The sequence below is a fragment of the Ahaetulla prasina genome, chromosome 11 (genome assembly GCF_028640845.1).
Source record: "Ahaetulla prasina isolate Xishuangbanna chromosome 11, ASM2864084v1, whole genome shotgun sequence".
NCBI classification, from domain to species: domain Eukaryota; kingdom Metazoa; phylum Chordata; class Lepidosauria; order Squamata; family Colubridae; genus Ahaetulla; species Ahaetulla prasina.
In genome coordinates, this window is record NC_080549.1 from 1,810,698 (window position 1) to 1,829,726 (window position 19,029).

General features: G+C 47.5%; 1 protein-coding gene across 1 annotated transcript; it reads left to right on the plus strand.

Moving 5' to 3' along the window:
• The first annotated feature begins 248 nt into the window (after positions 1-248).
• Positions 249-16,698, plus strand: HPRT1 (hypoxanthine phosphoribosyltransferase 1). The gene is made up of 10 exons (XM_058154623.1): positions 249-315; positions 1,689-1,840; positions 5,210-5,316; positions 8,044-8,227; positions 8,858-8,923; positions 10,605-10,622; positions 11,131-11,213; positions 13,080-13,126; positions 13,745-13,821; positions 15,051-16,698. The coding sequence occupies exons 1-10, from the start codon at positions 249-251 to the stop codon at positions 15,096-15,098; spliced, it is 849 nt and encodes a 282-aa protein (XP_058010606.1). The 3' UTR covers positions 15,099-16,698.
• The last annotated feature ends 2,331 nt before the right edge of the window (positions 16,699-19,029 follow it).

Below are 19,029 nucleotides of genomic sequence, written 5' to 3' on the forward strand. Positions count from 1 at the left end.
AAATGTTCGTCCACATACGGCTGCAAAGAGAGGTAGAAGTTTGCCTGTTTAGATCCCGCATTCATTGATTTAGCAATCTCGGGGCAAGCAAACTCTGCAAATTTAAACTTAGAAGGACAGTAGGATGCATCCACCTGTTGAATAACAGCCTTGAATTACCAATGCAACCATTGGAACCAGAAACACAGATACTATTTAACAAGCCCTTCTTCTCTTACCTGCTGAACAAAGGACAGAGTCCCCGATCAATGGGTTTTGCAGCTCACAGGTGTTCTCCCAAGTGGGTGCAAATTAGCACACGCCAAGAGAACCATAGTAACACACACGCAACCCGTACCAACGGTTTCTGCAAGAATAAAGCAAAAGGCAGTACAAGCAACAGGTCAAATGTCTTTCATAAAGGGCAATTTAACACTTTTTGTTTGTTAATTTAAAAAAATGGCACTTTGTATTTTCAGGCATCCGCCATTCAGAAGAGCAGCACAATTTAAAAAAAAAAAAAAGTCCTATCTTTGGAAGCATTTTTTTGTGCTAGCCCCCTTCTGTCTACCACTTTCATAGCCCTCTATTCACTTAGACCACTAGTCTACCTTGCTGGAACAAACTAATATCCAGATGAAAGGGATTTTTAATTAACAGCTCTGAGATCTTCCTGCAGGGTTTTCCTAATCGGGACCCTGAGACTGGCAAAGGGGAAGAGACAGCAAAGCTGTACTGGTGGCACCAGGCTAGAAAGCAGGAGGCTGTGAGTTCAAGTCCTCCCTTAGCTAGTTGAGTGATCTTAGGCCAGTCCTCAGCCCACCTCACAGGCTTGTTGTGGGGAAAATAGGAAGAGGAAGGTGTGTTTAGATATGTCTGCTGCCTTGAGTTATTTGTAAGGGATACAAATAAAAATAAATAAATCCTTTTCCTTAAGGACACTTTTCCCCAATCCTCCTTTAAAAAAAAAACCCTGAAAAGCATGTCAAACCTTCAAAACCAGTGAGGCAGAATTAAACATACCGGCCTCTATATGGAAAAGGAAGAGTGGGGCTGCTTCCATTTAATTATTATTGTTCTTAAGCTATATTTGGGGGGTGGGGTGCGCGTTAGGCACCTTCCCCAAAACCCCGAGTTAGCTGAGGTAACCAGGTTTAGGGAAAAGCAGTGTCTAGGTTTCATTTCATTCCTCATGTTATAAATTATAACGCTCCTATTTTTTATTATTTATATCAATCTGTGCAGCCGGTGTCTTAAGTTTCATTTCTCGTTTTATAATTTATAATACTCTTTATTTTTTTTATTATTTATATCTATCTATGCAGCTGGTGTTTCATTTCACATTTTATAATTCTCCCATTTTTTTATTATTTATATCTATCTCTATCTATCTAGCCAGCTAGCCAGCCGGTGTCTACAATTCACTTCATTTCTCGTTTTATTTGTAAATTATAATATAAATTTATTTATTTATTTGTATGCCGCCCATCTTCTCCCATCGCCACCGAGGTGGCGGTTTACAGCTGAGGTAAAAGCAGCTTTGGCGGGAACCGCCGCTCCTTCCTCGCGACCAACCGACCGCCGCCAGGGGCGCCCGCGCGCCCCCCCCACCCCTGTTTCCATCCCCCCTCCCCCCTCCCATGCTCGACCCCTCCCTCCCTGCCTGCCCGCCTGCCGCTCGCGCACGTTCGGCGGGGCGTGGCCTGGAGGGGCGTGGCCTGCGCCTTCCCCCCCCCCTCCCCTCCCTTCCTCACCGGCGGCAGCATCGGCGGGTGCGTGCGGGGCGGCAGGAGCAGCGCGGCGGCCGCTTTCCCGCCGCCATGGCCGGAAGCACCGGGGCGGCGGGGGCCGTTGCATCGTGGTGAGGGCCTCGGGGGGGGGGCCGCAGAGAGAGGGAGTGGGGGTGTGTGCCCTGGCTGCGTTGCCTGGCAACAGGGCGCGTGGGGGTGGGGGGGGTCTTTCGGTTGGTGGAGTGGGGGGGGTGGAAAGGAGAAAGATACCCACCCACCCTCCACGCCTGGGGAGGCCTTTCTGCCGGGAGGGAGGAGGCCGAAGCCCCTGGCGAAGGGTCTCTGGGCATGTCCAGAGCGCCTGTAGATCAACTCGACCCAGGGGGCCTCCATTCATTGCTGCCTTTGCCCCTCCCCCCCCAAAAGAGTGGACCCTGCCCTCTATGCCTGGGGGGGGGAGGGATGGTCAGCAGAAAGCAGGAGAAGGCCATCTTTGGGGGGAGGGGGGGCGCCAAGACCTGCAAGGTGCCCTCTGTGCCCTGGCAGACCCTTCCAATGGGTGGAGGGCATCCCTTGGTCGAAGGGGAAACCCCTTTGGGGGGGGGGAAGGAGAAGGAGACGCACAAAGAGGGGGGGGGTCTTCAGGGCTGACAGGGCACAGAGGGGACCTTATCAGACCTTCCCCCCCCAAACAGCCAGGAGGGGGAGGTCTGGTGGGCCCCTTTTGCCAGCTGCACCCTGAACAAGTAGCAGGGGTGGTGGGCGAGGTGGGCTCTGCCCCACCCAGGAGAGAGCAATTTGGAAAGAGGGGCTGCTGAGCCGCTTGTTAGGAGGGGAGCCAGAAGAAGTGTTTATAATCACCACCACCACCCTCTGTCGGTGTGTCTTGGTGTGTCCTTTTAAAGGCCTCAGCCGGAGGAGGGCTGTGTGGGGCGGAGTGGGTGGGTGCCACCCAGATGCCAAGCAGGGTCGTCCCTCCCTCTCCCCCACCCACCCCCAAGCCTATCCTTGAGAGCAAACCTGGAGGGGAAATTCATGCCTGGCAGCCTGAACAGGGGCAATGCTTTAAAAAAACAGAGAAAGATCCCAAGATCCGCTTCCCCAGAATACCTGGAAAGCCGCTGGCTGGCGCGTGTGCCTGGGGGATCGGATCCTCCCTGGCAGACAGGCACAGGCAGACACGTGCTGAAATGAGTAACTTCCTGCTCCAGGTTTGGAGAATATATCTGGGTCTGCTTTGGCGAAGCCTCTTCCATCCTTCACCGAAAAAAGATCAGGGAAGGGGGGGGGCTGGTGTGAGGAAGCTGAAGGTCTCAAATCTTCAGGAGTTAGGAAAGGCAAGAAGGGAGGATCCTTTGGTCATCGCACACACTCCCCCCCCCCAATAATGCAGCAATTTTTTTTGGAAAATACAGGTGTTCCAAGTTAGACCTTGGACATTGGTGCTTCCTCATCTGTCAATGGGCTCTTTTTCCTGTCTGAAGTTGTTTTGATTTTATTCTTTTTTTAACTGGGTGGGGTGGGGAGGGGAGATACCCTTACAGCGGATTTGATAAGGAGAGAAAAACATTGGCTATAAAGTGGAGGTTTTATAAAATGATCCTGTGTTTTTTCTGCCCTAGCAGATAGGTTAATGGTTAGGAGAAGACGTTTATCGTAACCAGACTCTCTGCTTTTAAGATGAAAGGACAGAGAAGATGATGTTCCCGTGTGATAGATCTGATTTTCCCTTCCGTTCGGTTAAATCTAGAAGTAACCTAGAGCTTTGAACCTGAGGGGAGGGGGGACTCTCCCTCCTATCAAAGCATCAAGAACTCTGTAAACTTCCAAGCTGGTTTTTATTAGTTTATTGTTTTCACGCTCTTTTTTTTTTAACTGAAGATAAGAGCACATGGCTGTGGAAAAGACAGTAAACTGACCTTGAAAGATACTAATAATGAAAGATGTGATGCAAGAGTTCATAAAACCCTTAGAGTAATCGGAATTTTTCTGCTTATTAATCATGGCAGTTTCTATCTTGCTTTTTGAACTGACCTTCTGGGTTCAGACCTGCTTTTTAGCCGGTCTGCCTGAGCCTGCCTTGCATTCATTAAAAAGAATGGGAAGAAGTGCTCTAGCTTGCTTGCTTTCGTCCAGAGAGTGCTAAAAGTACTGATTTGCTTCTGCCGGCTATACTAGCTGGCTGTTTGGATCTGCAGAACATTTCTCAAGAGATGTTGACTGCAAGGAGTTCCTTCTCTGGTTATACATTGGTGCCCAGGTAACATATCAGCACACAGAATATTGGATAAGAAAACCAGGTGTGCAAGCCTCACCATTGGTACGGGGAGCCCTTCCAGCACATGCTTTGCATAAACTGAAATATAGCTCTAATGATAGCCGAACGCTGCTTGCTTCGGTTTAAAAGGAAAAGTTGTTGTTGTTTTTTAATGGCATCCAAACATCTTTGGTTTTAATATGTTAAGAATTGCATTTTGTCCGGTGCTCTTTGATACACTAAGTCATGGCTTGGAATGATTAAAATTCGCTAAACGATTCTGAATAGGCCCTGCCTTGCAGGCATCTGGATTGTTTGCAAAAGATATTCACACACCAAGTGTCCCAAAGGTGGAATCTTTTTGCAAACTCACTCATCTATGTCAGTGAAACGTGGATCACAGACCACGATGGTGTCTCTTGTGGGATGCAGCTTTTCTTGGGGACTCTGTTGACCAGGTGTTGTCTGCACTCTGAAATACGCTTTTAACGAAAAGGCAGTTCCTCACAGATTGTAATGGATGAGCAGTGTCCACCCGGTGCCTTTTTCCCCTGTGGGATGTTGAGTTCCCGGTTAAGTAAAACGGGGTGGCAGTGCCACGAGTAGAAATGGCTTCTTTTGAAGCTCATTTGGGTGGCAGGACCAGAAAGTATCTGGATGTTCTTTTCTGAATTGTTTACTAGAGGAGGAAAGGAAAGGTGTGGTAGTGAGAAAGGCGGCCGTCAAAAACAGTGATTAAACTTTAGTCCAGGGAACCTTGCCAGCCGGCATTTTAATGCCATGTGCGCCAAGCTGCTGTTGCCTAAACGCCTCTTTTTATGAAATCAGAAATTGTGGCCTGCCCAGCTCCCTTCCCTGCTTGCTCTGCTGACCATCCCTTGCATTCTTTCCCGGCAGGATTTTTATTTTTTATTTTTTTTCCTGAAATGATACTTGCCCTTCACACGAAGGAAGAAAACCTGAATTGTCCAGATTGCCTACAGCAGCAAATCCGCTGCCCCTTTGTCTCGGAGAATCGAATCGTTCTGAAAAGGGGCAAATTGCCACAACCCTGAGATTTCTGCCCCCCCCCCCAAAATGCCAAGCATGCAACCCACCCTCCCAGGCCACCGGTTCACGGCTTCAGGGTGGGGAGAAAGGCCAGAGCCCTGGCTTCTGTTGTGGCTGATCTCCGCAGAGACACATCGGGCGTTACCTCTGACCTCACCCTGTTTTTCTCTCTTCCCCCCCCACCCCCTTTTAGATTGGAGACGATGAACAAGGTTACGACCTGGATTTGTTCTGCATCCCCAAACATTACGCGGATGATTTGGAAAAAGTTTACATTCCTCACGGACTCATTATGGACAGGTTGGTCTGACTTCCAGAGCCTGTTCCGAAATGCAGGTTTTCTTCCCTGCAAGCTACGGCAGGCGCTCCTCGGCTTGCGACCACAACAGAGGCCAAAACGTACCGTATTTTTTGGAGTATAAGACGCATCGGAGTATAAGACGCACCTTAGTTTTTGGGGAGGAAAATAAGAAAAAAGCTGATTGGCAGGTGGATGGGCCTCCCGGAATACCCCCAATCAGCTGTTCCCAGAGGTGAATTTTAGCAACAGGTTCCTTGGTTTTGAACTCTGTGCCTTGCTTTTTTTGGCTTTTTTTTCTGCCTCTGAAAGCCTCCAAGACAGAGCTTCAGGAAAAAAAGCCTCTGAAGCTCTATTTGGGGGCTTCTTTTCTGAAGCTTCTTTCAGCCTCTGAAACCTCCGTTTGAGAAGCTGGGTGGGGCTACATTTGGAGTATAAGTCGCACCCAGATTTTCACCCTCTTTTTTTGGGGGAAAAAGGTGCGTCTTACACTCCAAAAAATACAGTATGTTGCTAAGCAGAGACAGTTGTTAAGTGAGTTTTGCCCCCGTTTTACGACCTTTCTTGCCAAGTGAATCACTTGCAGTTGTTAAGTCAGGGACACGGTTGTTAAGCAAATCTGGCTTCCCCCCATTGACTTTGCTTGTCAGAAGGTAGCAAAAGGGGATCACATGACACCCCCCCCACCCCATCCCACGGGACACTGCGACCGTCATAAATACCAGCCCGTTGCTAAGTGTCCAAATTTTGATTACGTGACCATGGGGATGGTCATAAGTGTGAAAAACGGTCATAAGTCACTTTTTCAACAGTGCTGTTCTAACTTTGAACGGACACTAAATGAACTGTTGTAAGTCAAGGACTATCTGTACAAGCTTGCTTTAAGGAACTTCCCCTGATGAAGAGTTATCAAGTTCACTCCTCTGCAGCTGACAGTGTGTATACATTTAGTCAAGGACCAAAAGCAGGAGACCCCACCCGCGAAGGACTCCGTCCCCTGGAACGAAGATGGGACTTGATAGGCGCAGTGTATGACATTTTTACCAGATCCATGATAATAAAAAAGGTCAGCCGTTCATCTGCCTCTCCGCCACAAATGGCAAGCATTATACATTTAAAAATGTCCCCAGTCTTAATCTTTCATTTTATCCCTACTAAGCAGATGCCTAGCAATCTGGAGAAATATAATACAGCTTCTGCAGCTGCCTAGTCATTTTTGCTTCTCATAAATAATGTTCTATTTACTAAAACGTGGGATCAAACGATGAATATATATCTATACCGTGTTTCCCTGAAAATAAGACCCTTGTTTTATTTTTTTCTGAACCCCGAAATAAGTGCTTGGCCTTATTTTCGGGGATGTCGTATTATCTTGGGGCAGGTGGAGCAAGATGGGGTTCTCTTGCCGTCTAACCTGATTTCCAGCTCTGTCTCCCTAACCCTAACTCTAACCAGAGGAAATGGCGGGGACTGGCTGCGCATGCATTTCAATATTTTTGGGGAGGGCTTATTTTTAGGGGTGCTTATTTTAGTGCATGCGCTCAAAAGCGCAGTTGGGCTTATTGTCAGGGGATGTCTTATTTTAGGGGAAACGGTAAGATATATATAGATATATAGATAGAGATGTAGAGACAGAGACATGTACAGATTTATAGATAAAGATATTAATATAAAAATATATAAATATGTAAAACAAAGGTGGCCAATCTTGGACCAGTTTATTAAGACTTGTAGACTTCACCTCCCAGAATTCCCTAACCAGCCAGCTGCGTCTAGCTGGGTGAGGAATTCTGGGAGTTGAAATCCACAAGTGGCCAAGGTTGGACACACACACACAGACACGCACTCCGATGTAGGATGTAAATGAAGCAGGTGTATAATGTAACATGCCTAGCAAGCTTTACTGGAATGGTCTCCTTTTCTGCCATACCTTGAAAGCGTGGCTATCCAACCTGAAAATGTTTCTCTATTTTGCTTTTGAATTTCTGGACAGGCCCCTCTTGGCCCCTGGCCAAAACTGGATTCCATTTCCTTTCCCAAAATCTCGCTGCCTGATCCCCTTTTGTAGGTCGTGCAGTCGCTCTCTGGAGGCTGAGATTTGCTTTGGCACGAGCTCCCTAGACGATCTAAGGCTGTTTGGCAGCACCATGATTAGATTAACCTTGGCAAGTGAGAAAAAGCAGGCATGTCATTGACCGACCGGTCAATAGTCATATTCACTGTCAGATGGAAGGTTAAAAAAAACCCCGTGTTTGTTTTGTCTTGCCACCTTTGCTTCCTAAAACTGGGTTGAAGCCACTGGATTACCTGGGTGCAAACACCAAGTGTCTCTATACAGGTAGTCCTGGACTTACAACAGTTTATTTAGTGACCGAAGTTACAGCGGCGTTGAAAAAAGTGACTTACGGCTGATTTTCACACTTACGACCGTTGCAGCAACCCCACGGTCATATGATCAAAATTCAGGCACTTGGAAACTGACTCACATTTATGACGGTCACAGGGTCTCGTGATCCCCCTTTGGCGACCGCCTGACAAGCAAAGTCGATGGGGAAGCCAGATTCACTTAACAGCCATGTTGGTAACTTAACTGCAGCGATACCAGAAAAGTTGTAAAACGGGGCAGAACTCACTTGTAACGACTGTTTCGGTTAGCAACGGAGATTTTGGGTTCAATTGTGGTCCTAAGTGGAGGAGTACTTGCAGTAAATCTTATTTTTTTTCCTTAGGACGGAGAGGTTAGCCCGGGAAATTATGAAAGGCATGGGGGGCCACCACATTGTTGCTCTCTGCGTGCTGAAGGGGGGCTACAAATTTTTTGCCGATTTACTGGATTATATTAAAGCCCTGAATCGGAACAGCGACAAGTCCATTCCGATGACCGTCGACTTCATCCGCCTGAAGAGCTACTGTGTAAGTCGGTCTGTTGGAGACACGCCCTTTGAATTTGTGGCTTATTGTCAGCTAGAATTCGGGGGCCTACAATGCTACACCTAGAATACTCAGGTCTTTCCTTGGTGGCAACCCCCCCGCCCGAAACTGGGGGGGGGGAACAGGCAGTAATTTGAAAACAATTTATGTTCCTTCTGCCTCCTTCAAATCTTACTGTGAACATGCAATGTACATGCATAGTAACCCAATGAACAGCGACTGGGTTTTTTTGCTTCAAAGCAAACCAGGGGGAACATCTCAGGTTGGGGTGAGAAACGACCTCAGCAGAAAGAGAAAAACTGTCTCTCTGCGATTCCCCTGGGCATAAACCCCATCTAAATGAGTGGGGTGTTCTTTGGCCTAGATGTGTATTAGGCCCTGCAGGATTAAGCAAGAAGAAGAAAAAATTCTTGTTTGCAGGATGGATCATAGCTAAGAAAACATGACTTTTCCTTTTGCTATGAGGGGGAATGTTCACTAATGTTTAAAAAGTTTCCATTTCAAAAACGGCTACAGTTTGTTTGTTTCCCCCCCCCCCCTTTCCTGGAGGTTTCTGTAGTATTAATAACAGCTTTGCTTCTTCTTTTTTTTCTTTTTCCTGACTAAACTTAGAACGACCAGTCAACCGGCGATATAAAAGTAATTGGTGGGGATGACTTATCAACCTTGACTGGGAAGGTATGTCCCGAAAGAAGACACGGATACGGAGGCTTCTGGAAAACAGGGATATACAATGCTACTACGTGCCTCGTTCATCAGCAAAATGTTCTTAAAATGAAATGCAATTAAAGGTGTGAAAGCATTTCATTAAAAAAAAAAACAACCTCCGTGCAAAACATTGCCAAGTTTCCCTTGCAGTTCTGGCTTTGTCAGAAAGCTTTGCTAGCTAATCATGCGGGTTCTTTCTGCCCCAGCAAATTCTGCAATGGCCAGGCTTGCCAGGTGTGTCTGGCATGGGGAGCAGGGTACACATTTTTATAAACACAGAAAAGGTACTCTTGTCCCTTTAGGAAAGGGAGGAGACAAAACCAGAAAAATTAAATCCATGCACTCTTCTAAGCAAGGGGTACCTATGCTGGCCCACATCGCTGTTGCTTTGAACACCAGATCCTGGGATCAAAAAGAAACAGACGTTATGACTTCAAGGGGATTTTCCCAAAGGCTTCCAGATGTCTCAAGTGATCCCTCTTCTCAGTTCAGCCGTAGATTTCCTGATTTAAAAAGTTTCCATTTCAAAAACGGCTACAGTTTGTTTGTTTCCCCCCCCCCCCCTTTCCTGGAGGTTTCTGTAGTATTAATAACAGCTTTGCTTCTTCTTTTTTTTCTTTTTCCTGACTAAACTTAGAACGACCAGTCAACCGGCGATATAAAAGTAATTGGTGGGGATGACTTATCAACCTTGACTGGGAAGGTATGTCCCGAAAGAAGACACGGATACGGAGGCTTCTGGAAAACAGGGATATACAATGCTACTACGTGCCTCGTTCATCAGCAAAATGTTCTTAAAATGAAATGCAATTAAAGGTGTGAAAGCATTTCATTAAAAAAAACAAAAAACAACCTCCGTGCAAAACATTGCCAAGTTTCCCTTGCAGTTCTGGCTTTGTCAGAAAGCTTTGCTAGCTAATCATGCGGGTTCTTTCTGCCCCAGCAAATTCTGCAATGGCCAGGCTTGCCAGGTGTGTCTGGCATGGGGAGCAGGGTACACATTTTTATAAACACAGAAAAGGTACTCTTGTCCCTTTAGGAAAGGGAGGAGACAAAACCAGAAAAATTAAATCCATGCACTCTTCTAAGCAAGGGGTACCTATGCTGGCCCACATCGCTGTTGCTTTGAACACCAGATCCTGGGATCAAAAAGAAACAGACGTTATGACTTCAAGGGGATTTTCCCAAAGGCTTCCAGATGTCTCAAGTGATCCCTCTTCTCAGTTCAGCCGTAGATTTCCTGATTTAAAAAGTTGTTCTCTCGATGTATGTTCAAAAATATTTGTTAGTTTTTGGCCACGAGAAAGTACTTAAACCACTTCAAAAATGCTAGCTAACTAAAAGCATTTAGGATGTGCTTCCTAAGGCGTTTAATTCAATGTCTTTCCTAGTTTTAATTCTTGCTGCTTTGTGGCTAGACACATGTTTGAACTTAATTGTTTAAAGGTCCAAAGAATGTACTAATGAGCTCTTAATAATTTGTATATTTCAAACACTAGGTACAATTTGTACCCATTTTCTCCTGTTTTATAGATGGGACATTTACCTATAATTATGTGGTAGTTAATTAGTTTTAAAAAATGAAAAAATGGAAGTTGGAGTTAAAAACTGAACTAAAATTACTGATAACATTCTGTCTTTTCTATTTCAGAATGTCTTGATTGTAGAAGTAAGTACTCCAGTTGGCAGTTACTACCTTTATGTATGTTTTGGGGCCCGTTGCCCTGAGTTTCGCTGATTCTTTGCAAGGTCTGAGTAAGATGTGTGGATTAGAATCTTCTTCCAGTTGCAAATTTCAAGACAACTTCAAGCCTACCCATTTCTTCCCGTCCTTCCTAAACGGGGATGAGGAAAACAGTTGAAACATTCTTGTTGAAACATGATTTATTAACTCTCTCTATGACCAAATGCACATTAATAATTCACATCAAAGTTTACCTGCCTTTGTAAAAGGCCCTATTCAAGACACTTGATCAAGTTTTAATAACGTATGTTAAGCCCCGAAGCTATCTCCTTTATAGATATATTCTCTTTTATTATTTTTTTTCTAGGCATAATGTGCCCCAGTGCAACCTTAATTTTTTTCTGGCCAGTCGTTCATATATCTGAACGAGATATACTTTGCTGTAATTTTCCTCTAAGTTGGTGTGTGATCCCTTTGTTTGCTTGCTCCTCAGGATATCATCGACACTGGGAAGACCATGCAGACCCTCCTGTCCTTGCTCCAGCAGTACAATCCAAAGATGGTCAAAGTAGCAAGGTCAGAGTTTACTCTTCACTTTTGAAAGCCCTCCCCAGGCAGGACAGAACAAACAGCCTGAAGGGATCCCACTTTCAGCTCACATATCAGAGCAGAGGATGTAACTTTTTGCTCAGTGGATCTCGGCTGCTTTCCTTACGAAAAATCTGAGCCTAGCAATGTGGAAATCGTTTGCGGGCTTTAGTGAGCCACGGTTTAATAATAGAAGATTTGGGGATGGGGGCAGTGGTGAAATGTAAAATTTGTTACTACCGATTCTGTGGGCGTGGCTTGGTGTGTGGGGGTGATGTGACTGGGTGGGCGTGGCCAACTTTTTTTTTTTTTACTTTTAAAAGTATTTTTTCTACAATCTCTTCGGACGAAGAGGTTGTAAAAAAATGCTTTTAAAAGGCTCTGACGATCAGGCAACTCAGCTGGGATCGCCAGAGCCTTTTGAAAGCATTTTTGTTTTACAACCTCTTTGGCCGAAGTGGTTGTAGGAAAAATGCTTTTAAAAGGCTCTCGACGATCCCAGCTGAGCCGCGTGATCATCAGAGGTATTTTTTTTTACTTGTAAAAGCATTTTTAAAAGTAAAAAAAAACTTCCGATGATTGTGTGGCTCAGTGGGGGGGGGGGATTTTTGCTACCGGTTCTCTGAACCACCCGCCACCATCGCTACCGGATTGGGTGATCCAGTCCGAACCGGGAGCGTTTTACCCCTGGGTGGGGAGGGAGTATCGGTGTCCTTCACACGCAGCTCTCAGAAGACCTATATTTTACATTTATGATCACTGCGGCCTCCACATTCTCTCTCCAGAAGCTGCGGTAAATTATAACTGTTTTATGTACTACATCCAGAGCCTTTTCTTCATCTTTGTTGGCTTTGCTGTCATTGACTTCTGAAGTAGCTTGTCTGGCGGGCTGATGAACCGAAGTCACTTTGTGGGGGCTTCCTTCTCTACAGTCAGAGATCCCCTAACTTCTCTTACCATTCCTCAAGGCCTGTGATTTTGAGAAAGGCCCAGAATCACGAGTGGGGCTAAGGTGTCCCTAAGAATGCCACCTGCTTCCACTCGAGGGGAGAGCGGAGCAAACCTTGTTTAGGAGCTGCATGGGTCAGGACAGGAGGCCGTACACCGTGCAGGTTTCCCAGTCTGGCTGTCTTACCAGAGACTGATATTTTGGCTCCTTATGGCTTTCCCCTTCAAGCCAGCAGAGCTGCTCAGCCGTTTTAAGGGTGTTTGATCCACTGCACTTCACGAGAAAAGTGCAACTGCTGATCTGAAGCAGAAACGGCACGGTTGATAAAGCTGCTCACTGCCGGTTTCGGTTGCCCATAACGACCTGCTCCCAGTGTTGGTCATGCTCTGACCTTGGCCAAGCATGCAGCACTGATAGCAGTCGCTGAACTGGCTTCTGTACAGTAGAGATAACCTCCCCCTCCACATACACACACATACACACACAACCACACTGTTACTTGTGAGCCTTGTGGAAAATAAATGCATCAGGCAGCGTGTGAGCCACTGGCTCTTTCCTGCCGCTCAGGTTCTCAGCAAGGCAGAGGCTGATGTGGGGAGGAAGTGGGGCAGCGTTTCCCCTTTCTCGCCCTGCCCTGCTTAAGGAGGCAGCAGTGGCCCTTCGGTTCTTCCTCGGCTGAGGCCCGAGCCAAGAAACAGCCTTTGGGTATACCTAAAACTTGGGAGAATTTCATCAGAAGGGTCCCGCTGGCTCTCGGTTGGCTGTTTATTTTTTGCTGCCCCTGTAAGGAAGGACAGAATGCAAACCAGAGCTCAAGTGGGGTCCAGCCTTGACGGATTGACTATAATTTTTGCTCAGAATCGGTTACATGAGCTGACTTTGGTTTGGCTTTTTTTTTTGGACAGCTTGTTGGTGAAAAGGACACCCCGAAGCGTAGGATACCGACCTGATTGTAAGTGACTCCTGTGTAAGCATAGTGTAATCTGGAGTGTAATCTTAGAGGCCCGGGTATTAAGGGGAGGCAGTTGAAACCAGAAATCAGTGGGCTGAAACTGGTTAACAAGAAGAAGCTCCCATGGTAGAAGACGGAGCTGGCTTACAATAACAGCTTTGCTGTGCCTTGAAAAATCCAGTTGTTGGCCGTGCGTTTATAGGCAAAACTAAGCCAAAGCAGCTAACAGTGTAAGCCAGTGCTCAGTCCCCTTCTGTTTAAAAGAGATTTATTCCTTAATGACCATGTTTAGGATTTCAGTTTAACAACATTGGGGTCAAGCATGATTTTACAGTGTATGCATCCGCTCTAATTTTGAGGAGCTCTTCCAACTTCCTCCTCTCTTCTTTTACTCACGATAGAACTTTGAGTGACATTCGGAAAACGCCACCTTTTAATGGCTTATGATAACAAAACCTGGTTTTACTTTGATTTTAAAAAGGCCCATGCCATTTTGCTGCAGCACTCTTAACGAACCCCTCCGGTTAATGCAAAGTGGCATCATAATTAATATTATTAACACGGTTGTCCCAAACCCTGCCTAAGTTTAACCTTCTGCTTTATTGTGGTTCTTTTCAGTTGTTGGTTTTGAAGTGCCGGACAAGTTTGTGGTTGGATATGCTCTAGATTATAATGAATACTTCAGAGATTTGAATGTAAGTGAGTAACACAGATCATCATGTTAAAAAAAAACCAAAAAACATTTTCACCCCTGCCTTTACTCTGCTCCTTTTAGCAACAGGAAGGGGTCAAAAGCTGCCTTGAGTTGCCATGGATGAATAGGCGGCGATATAAATTCAATAAATAAATAAATGGATGGATGGATGGAAACAGCAGGAACAGAATTTTTCCTTGAGCAACAAGGGTAGGAACGTCCAGAGTCTTGTGGCGACTCCCAGGGCCCTCAAGCCACCTTTTCCAGCCTGATTCCCATTTTGATTCTGGATTCCTACACAGTTTGTTACGGAGCAAACTGACAAAAGTTTGTAAAACCCAAGGCGGCTTCTTGGCAAAGAAACTGTTCGAATTCAGCGACTATACAGGTAGTCCCAGACTTAAAAGTACAATTTGGACTAGGATTTATTTTGATAAACGAGGTGGTTAAGCAAGTGGCAGCCACATTTACGACCTTTTAGCCATGGTTAAATGATGACAGTTGTTAAGTGAAGCATATAATGGTTAAGCAAATCTGGCTCCCCCACTGATTTCACTTGCTAGGAAAGTTGCACTGGAGATGCTGCAACCACACATACTGGTTGCCCAGTGCCCAAATTTTGATTGCGTGGCCTGTGAGAATGCTACACACTTACTGTTGTAAGTGTGAGGACCGTTCCTTTCAGTGCTGTTGTGACTTCAAAGTCGCTAAATGATATGGTTGTAAATGGAGGGCCACCTATTAAACGGGGAACAGCAGGGAGTTTACTTTGAACACGGCAGCCCTGTAATGTCCCAAGGGGTGGGATGCTTCCATCCCCCGTCCCCTTGGCTTTCAAGGCGAGAATCCACAAAAGGCCGGCCGCCTTCTTGTTGAGCAACGGTGGCGCAGTGGTTAGAGGGCAGTACTGCAGGCTACTTCTGCTGACTGCCGGCTGCCTGCAATTTGGCAGTTCAAATCTCACCAGGCTCAAGGTTGACTCAGCCTTCCATTCTTCCGAGGTGGGTAAAATGAGGACCCAGATTGTTGGGGGCAATGGGCTGACTCTGTAAACTACTTAGGGCTGTAAAGCACTGTGAAGCGGTATATAAGCCTAAGTGCTATTGCTAAGTGCGAAGGAAGGGAGGGAGGAAGGAAGGCTAGGCAGCCAGAAATCACCTTGAAGCAGTATATAAGTCTAAGTGCTATTGCTATTACGAATTCGGAAGCCTTTTCCTCCTTGTCTTTCAGCACATCTGCGTGATCAGCGAGACCGGGAAACAGAAATACAAGGCGTGATCCCGGTTTCATCCAACAGCAGCGAGACGTGAACCTGAGCTCCAGCCTCTCTCTGCCTTTCGGCCCAAAGACCAGCTTCGGATTGTGGAGTGATTCTCTCTCTCTCTCTCTCTCTCTCTCTCTCTCTCTCTCTCTCTCTCTCTCTCTCGTCATAATCGCTTGCTATAACTTATTGCATGTACAGCATGGGAAACTCATCTTCTTCATTTACATTTGGGAAGTCGAAGGAAGTTTCCGCTTTCCCTTTTTTTAAATTTGCACTATGCATCTCCTCTTCCTCCTCGCCCCTCCCTTAAGAAAAACAAATTTCTCTCTCCCCCTCCCTCCCTCCCTCTCCCACCCACCCCTTTTAGAAAACCTCCTCCGCTCATGAAATAGTTATAAGTACTGTAAATGTATAAGGCATTTTAAGATGGGAAATCTATATTAGTAATATTTTTTAAAAAAACAAGTAATTTAAGTTTTATATTGTAATGGAATGTAATTGAGATTTTTGGGGAGGGTGGGGGTGATACCAGGTTGCTGCTCCAGGGGTGGGGGATGGGAAAGAGGCACATGAAGCACCTTTGGATGGCCTTGGTGTCCTTGAAAGGCGCATCGATGCTCTTCTGCTAAGCTGCTTCTTGGAGTTGCTTTAGTTGCCTCTTGCAGGATTAAAAGGAAAGAGTCTATTTGGGTCGGGTGTTGGGGGGAAATGCAATGCAACAACGTCAACAAAAGTTCAGGATTTGAGGGCAACCGTTGTCCGTTGGCATCCGTTGGCTAAAGGCTGATCCAAGGAAAAGCGACTTCCAGCCAGCTGGCCACACACAAGTTCCCCACACAAGCTTGTGTCTCGCTTGTTCTTCCTCCATCAGCTGAGTTGCGTTGCCTTTCGCATCCGACCCATCGTCTTTGTATTTTGTGCCAGTGGGGAAAAAAAACCCAAACATGATTGTAACGCTGACCCTTTGAGGTGCACAAAGCGGATGTACTTTAATAAATAAATGCTGTTTCTCCAAAGAGGCTGCCCAGGCAGCTGTGAGCTGGCTCCACCATATACTTAAAGCAATCACCAGCTTTTGTGCCCTTTTTTTTTCTTCCTTGCCTCAGTTTCCCCATCCTCATCCCCGGGCAATGATTTCAGGGAAGAATTCTGGCCTGTTTGGGCGGGGGTGGGGCATGAGCAATGATTGGTCCCTTTGGGAAAACGCTGTTGGCGTCTGAGAAACCCACCTAGCAGACGGAGGAGCCCTTGTGTTCATCACAGTTCCTGTTCGTTCCTAAGTTGTGCCTGCCTCTTCACAACCCCATAGACCACCGCCTGCCAATCCCTTCTCCTCCCCCTCCCATATCTCCCATAGTTTTGCCCAAATTCATGTTTGTTGCACCCATGACACACTAACCTCTGCCGTCCCCACCTTCTTTTAGTCTTTAATCTTTCCCAACATTGGGGTCTTTTCCAATGAGTCCTCTTCTCTCTTGACTTCCATATGTGTGTTTCAGGGTCTTCTACATTTTAGAGGTCTTGTCACAAGACTAATTCCGATGCCCCTAAAAAATTACAAGTGCCTAAAAATTTTAGGGGCCATTTTTGCCCTTCCATTCAGTCCTTCAGAAAGTTTCCATTGCTTTTTTCTGCCCCAGTTCAGGATGGTTTTAAAAATACGTTTTAAGCGTTTTCATTTTCTGCGCTGCTGGTTGCAGAAGGGTGACCTCTGGTGTTCCTTGGGTGGGAGCACATTTTCAGCCGCAGCATCGCATTAAAAGACACTGCATACGATGTGGCTCACTCACCAGGGAAGCCAGGCGGATGTTGGCATGGACCTGCCACTGAGAAGAGTCAGAATCTTCTAGCGATGCTCTGGCTTACGCGCCCACACACGTCATCCATTGGTCCATTTGTCTCACACCTGGAAGTGGGGAATGCTCACCCTTGTGTTAAATCAATGCAGTTACTTTGGGGCCTAATGTGACATGTGACTTAGTAGCACCTATGGGGCAGGCCATGAACCTCCATTACAGGGATCAAGTTTTGGTTTATTTAAAAGTCTTTATTGATTAAATCTCAAGGGTTTGTACAACATAACCAATGAGAACAAATAGCTTCACACTTCATGCTAAGTAAAAGAAACCAAAAACTTAGCTACTTACTGGGTGACTGAATCCTGCCTTTGCATTATAGGCAGAAAACGCTGGATGTCCTACATACTGGGGGGTCCACATTTTGTACTTCGTGATGGTATGTCGATGTCATGCCACGATCGGCAGGATTGGACCAAAAACCGGGGCAGAACATGTCTGATGCTGAAATTCTACTTTGCCGCAAGACATGATGCACCACAGAGGGCTCTCCGGATCATCTGCAGATTCTCGGTCACCCAGGTCATTGTTGTCCCAAAGGTGCTTTTTTCAGGAGGCAGCTGGACTTGTTTTTTTTTTTTCCTTTTGAAGACGTTTTGCTTCTCATCCAAGAAGCTTCTTCACTTCTGCCAGGATAGTATAGTTCCATTCCCCACCGTCTGGTCAGAGCTGAAGAAGCTTCTTGGATGAGAGGCAAAACGTCTTCAAAAGGAAAAAAACAGCCCAGCTGCCTCCTGAAAAAAGCACCTTTCTCTGTCTTTGGCCAATGAGGCAAGTAGCTCACCTTGGCAGTTGGAGGTCTCTTGGTTTGCATTAAAGGCAGAACTGGGAATCCATTTACCGCAGCAGTTATCCCGAATCAAGGGCCCTTTCTCTGGGTTACCCCGGATCTCTAGGCTGGCCCGGTCAGGTCCTGTGCAAGGAGACCAGGAGGAAAACTGGCGGCGAGGGGGCCCGGAGGTCCTCTTCCCTTCCCCAAATCGGGCGCGGAGCCCCGAAGCTCCTGCCCGGCTCCCCGGTGGCTGGCGAAAGCGCTCCCCGTCCCTCTTCCTCTCGACGCTCCAAAGGGAAGAGACGGAGGCCAGTCGCGAGCGGTGCCCTCTGTGCGGATGGGAGCCGGGGACTCCCCAGGACGCGGAGCGAACGGCGTCGCCCTCCAGACTTGAGGGGGTGGCGAGCCCTGCCCGTTTTTGTTTTTTTAGAGGGGGCGGACAGGGAAACCAGCCGCCTTCTCAATTGTCGCAGCGCTTCGACCTCGCTTTTCCGCCAGGAACGGCACGTTGCGCCCCTTCCTCCCGCCCAACGAGCCCCCGGCGAGGTAGGCCTGGGGGGGGGGCACGACCAAGCCCCTCCCCCCCCCAGGTGAAGCAGCGTCGGCAGGCGAGACTCGATGCAGCTCCGACGAGGCTTTACCCGGGCTGATCCCTCGCAGGCAGACAAGCGCAAGGCCGGCTAAACCGCGACTTGTTTCGCAGTCAGCGGCGGGCAGGCGAACCGCGCCATCGGGCGGCCAGACCCCATCCCGGGGCGGGGGTGCGCGCCTCCCTCTGCCCTGCTGATCCCCGGAGGGCGCGCCGGGGGACTGCAAGCGGAACTGGGCTGCCCAGCCGCCCGACGCCGCGCACCACCTACCTCTCTGCGGGACGGAGCGACTCGTGGGGGCAAACGAAAAGATGCGCAACGGCGGGGAGGGGCAGGCGCGGACACGCGCTTCCCAGGAACCCCCCCCCCTCCGGCTGAAGCGGCCGAGAGATCGACGCCTCTTCTCTGCAGCTGAGCGCCCAGCCGCATGGGCCCGTGGGTACCACTAGGAAAGGACGCTCCCGCCTCCCCGGCCAGCCTTGGAAACTCGAGGGGCTGCTTCGTTTTTATTTTATTTTAGTGAACCCGAAAGGGCTTGAACGCCCTCCATCCCGCCCGGCTTCCTGGCATTCACGTCGGGCAAAATTCTAACCCCGGCGGCCAGTTTGAAAAGTCCCCCGGCCCTTCGCCTCTCTCGGTGGGAAGAGAGCTATACTGAAGCTGGAAGGGACCTTGGAGGTCTTCTAGTCCAACCCCTTGCTCAAGCGGGGGGCCCTCTGCCTCTTCC